The sequence below is a fragment of the Manacus vitellinus genome, unplaced genomic scaffold (genome assembly GCF_001715985.3).
Source record: "Manacus vitellinus isolate BGI_N305 unplaced genomic scaffold, ASM171598v3 scaffold_32_pilon, whole genome shotgun sequence".
NCBI classification, from domain to species: Eukaryota; Metazoa; Chordata; class Aves; order Passeriformes; family Pipridae; genus Manacus; species Manacus vitellinus.
Window position 1 is genome coordinate 9,114,670 of NW_021940460.1, and position 2,315 is coordinate 9,116,984.

The window sequence follows — 2,315 nt, forward strand, 5'->3', positions numbered from 1 at the left end:
GCAGACAAAGTGCTCTTTAATCGATTGTGACTCTTCGCCATAAACTTTACGAGGGAAACAAGCCCACCAGGACCCTCAGACAGAGCTGTCAATTAGCATCAGCAGCCAGGGGTGGAGGTGGGGGTCAGCTTTTGGGTTAAAACACACACACACGTACACACAACTCTTGGAGGGGGACGGCAGAGGCTCTCTGCTCCCCACCGAGCTCTCCAGGCTCTGGTTGCTCACAGGGTGACACTTGCTAAATCACGAAAGCAACTAAAATTAGCTTATCTGGCTCTATTTTTTGGCTCCTCCAGAGCCCAGGGCACCTTCTCGGTGAGGCTGCCCAGGCCTGGTGCTGCTCTCCACAGCCCGGGCCTGCAGCAAAGACTCCCACGGCCCAGAAAGACACAACAAACCCCAGGAGGAAATTATTAATAGTAATAATTGAAATACTGGTAATGATGCTGGTATTAGTATTAAAAACAGCGATAATAATAGGAGTAAGTACGAGGGTGCACCCTGCTCTGAGGGCTTGGGGTTTAACCTTTCTCCTACTACTGCTTTTTGGCCACTCTGCCCCGAAATATCCTCACGCACACGCATGTATGTAAATACACCCTAATAAAGGGGTGAGGGTTGGGGCAGGGGTGAGAGCAGGGGTAGGGACAGGGCACAGGGGCAGGGCAGGGGCTGCCCGGCCATACCTTGTCGTTCTGGTAGGCAGTGACGGCGATGAAGTCGGTCTCGGGGAACACGTAGGTGCGGAAGGTGCTGTAGGGCAGCTTGAGGATGTCGTTGGCCCGGACTATGTGGAACCTGGGCTGGTACTTGTGCATGGAGTTCAGGATGGTCTGGGTGGGCGAGAGAGCAGAGCCCGCGGCTGCCATCAGCCCCACAGTGCGCGGGACGTGCGCGCGCCCGGCCGCCTCCCTAAATAAAAATCCCTTTTCTCCCGAAAACAACCCAAAAAAATAACCCCCACGAATTCGCCATGAGGATGGAACGCCGGCGGATGCCAAAGAGGGAGATTTCTTGGTTTTTTTGTTGATGCCGTTGCAGGATCTGCTCCCAAAGAAGGAGGTCAGGCAAGGCAGGCACAGCAGCATCTTTGCGGGTGTTAAGCACGGCAATAAAGCAGCAAAAGGGATCTCCCTGTTTTATTACAACCCTGTGAACGAGGCGAATTTTCGACGCGTTTCTCGCCCGCTTTTCATATTTCCGTCCTCAAAACAAAAAAAAAAAGTTACTCTCCCTCGCCACCACAAAAAAATAGTGTTAAAAGGCTCCGGGTTAGTGTCGGGGGCGGCAGGAGCCGGTGCCAGCCCCAGCCAGCGCCTGCGACCTGAAAGGAGCGTTTCACCACCAACCATGGCAAATTTATGTCTCGGAGCAACGTTGCAGAAGGAACAGACGCTTTTTTTTTTTTTTTTCCCCAGTCAGGTGTCTAAAAGCCTCGCCAACACTCAAAGCCGTTCTCTACACTCTCGTTTTATTTTTTCGGTTTGGTTTTTTGTTTGTTTTGTTTTTTTCTTTTAAACCCGAGTTTCCCGCAATTTGGCTGGGGATTTTCAGAAGCGCCGGAATCATCCCCCCCTCCCCGAGCCGCGCCCCTGGGGCGGCTCCGACCCCTCTGCCCCTCGCTGCCTGTTTTCCTGCCTGATAGCGTTTAAATAATTCCCCAACCTGCTGTGGTCGGACTGAAATGCAGAATTCATCGCCCAGAACTGGTAGAGGAACGGCGAAAGCTTGAGTAATTGTTGTCAAAGAATGTCGGCCAAATGGCTAAATAATTATCACTTCATTTTGGTTTAGAAGGTAATAAAAAAAATCCCCTCTTTTTTTTTTTTTTTTCCTCTTAACCCAAGCGATAATCACCTGCTGATGAACTGTCGGATCGCTGTTATATTGATATAATCTAGACGGGATTTATCATGAAAATGGTGCAAAAAGTCTCATTGAGGCGTGCAAATCTGCATTCCTTTAAAAAAAAATAATCATCCCTCTCCGACCAGATGGGCACTGGCTAAACCCTCATCTCCCAGATTTAACACAGTCCGGATTTTGGACAACGACAGATACCAGAAATCTTTAATTGAAGGAGGCGAACCGTTAAAAACGCTGAATCAAACCAGTTTTTAACCAGTACAAAAAAACCCGTATTTTTTAGACTCCTTCTCTATCGATTTACCTTGCTGGCTATAAATAACCTTGCAATGTATTATTTAACAAAGACGCTGTTTCCTGCCTAAAGAGAAAAAATAAAAAGAGAGGAGGAGAAAAAAAAAATATAAAAAAGAGAGAGGAAAAAATAAAAAGAGGAGGTGGAAAAA

General features: G+C 48.4%; 1 protein-coding gene across 1 annotated transcript in view; it reads right to left on the reverse strand.

Moving 5' to 3' along the window:
* Positions 1 to 1,494, reverse strand: part of TBX2 (T-box transcription factor 2) — a 4,825-nt gene extending 3,331 nt beyond the window's left edge. The window contains exon 1 of the mRNA XM_029961302.1: positions 544 to 1,494. Within this exon, the coding sequence (XP_029817162.1) occupies positions 544 to 1,091 (548 nt within the window). The 5' untranslated portion in view covers positions 1,092 to 1,494. The remainder of the gene's footprint in view (positions 1 to 543) is intronic.
* Positions 1,495 to 2,315: the final 821 nt, after the last annotated feature.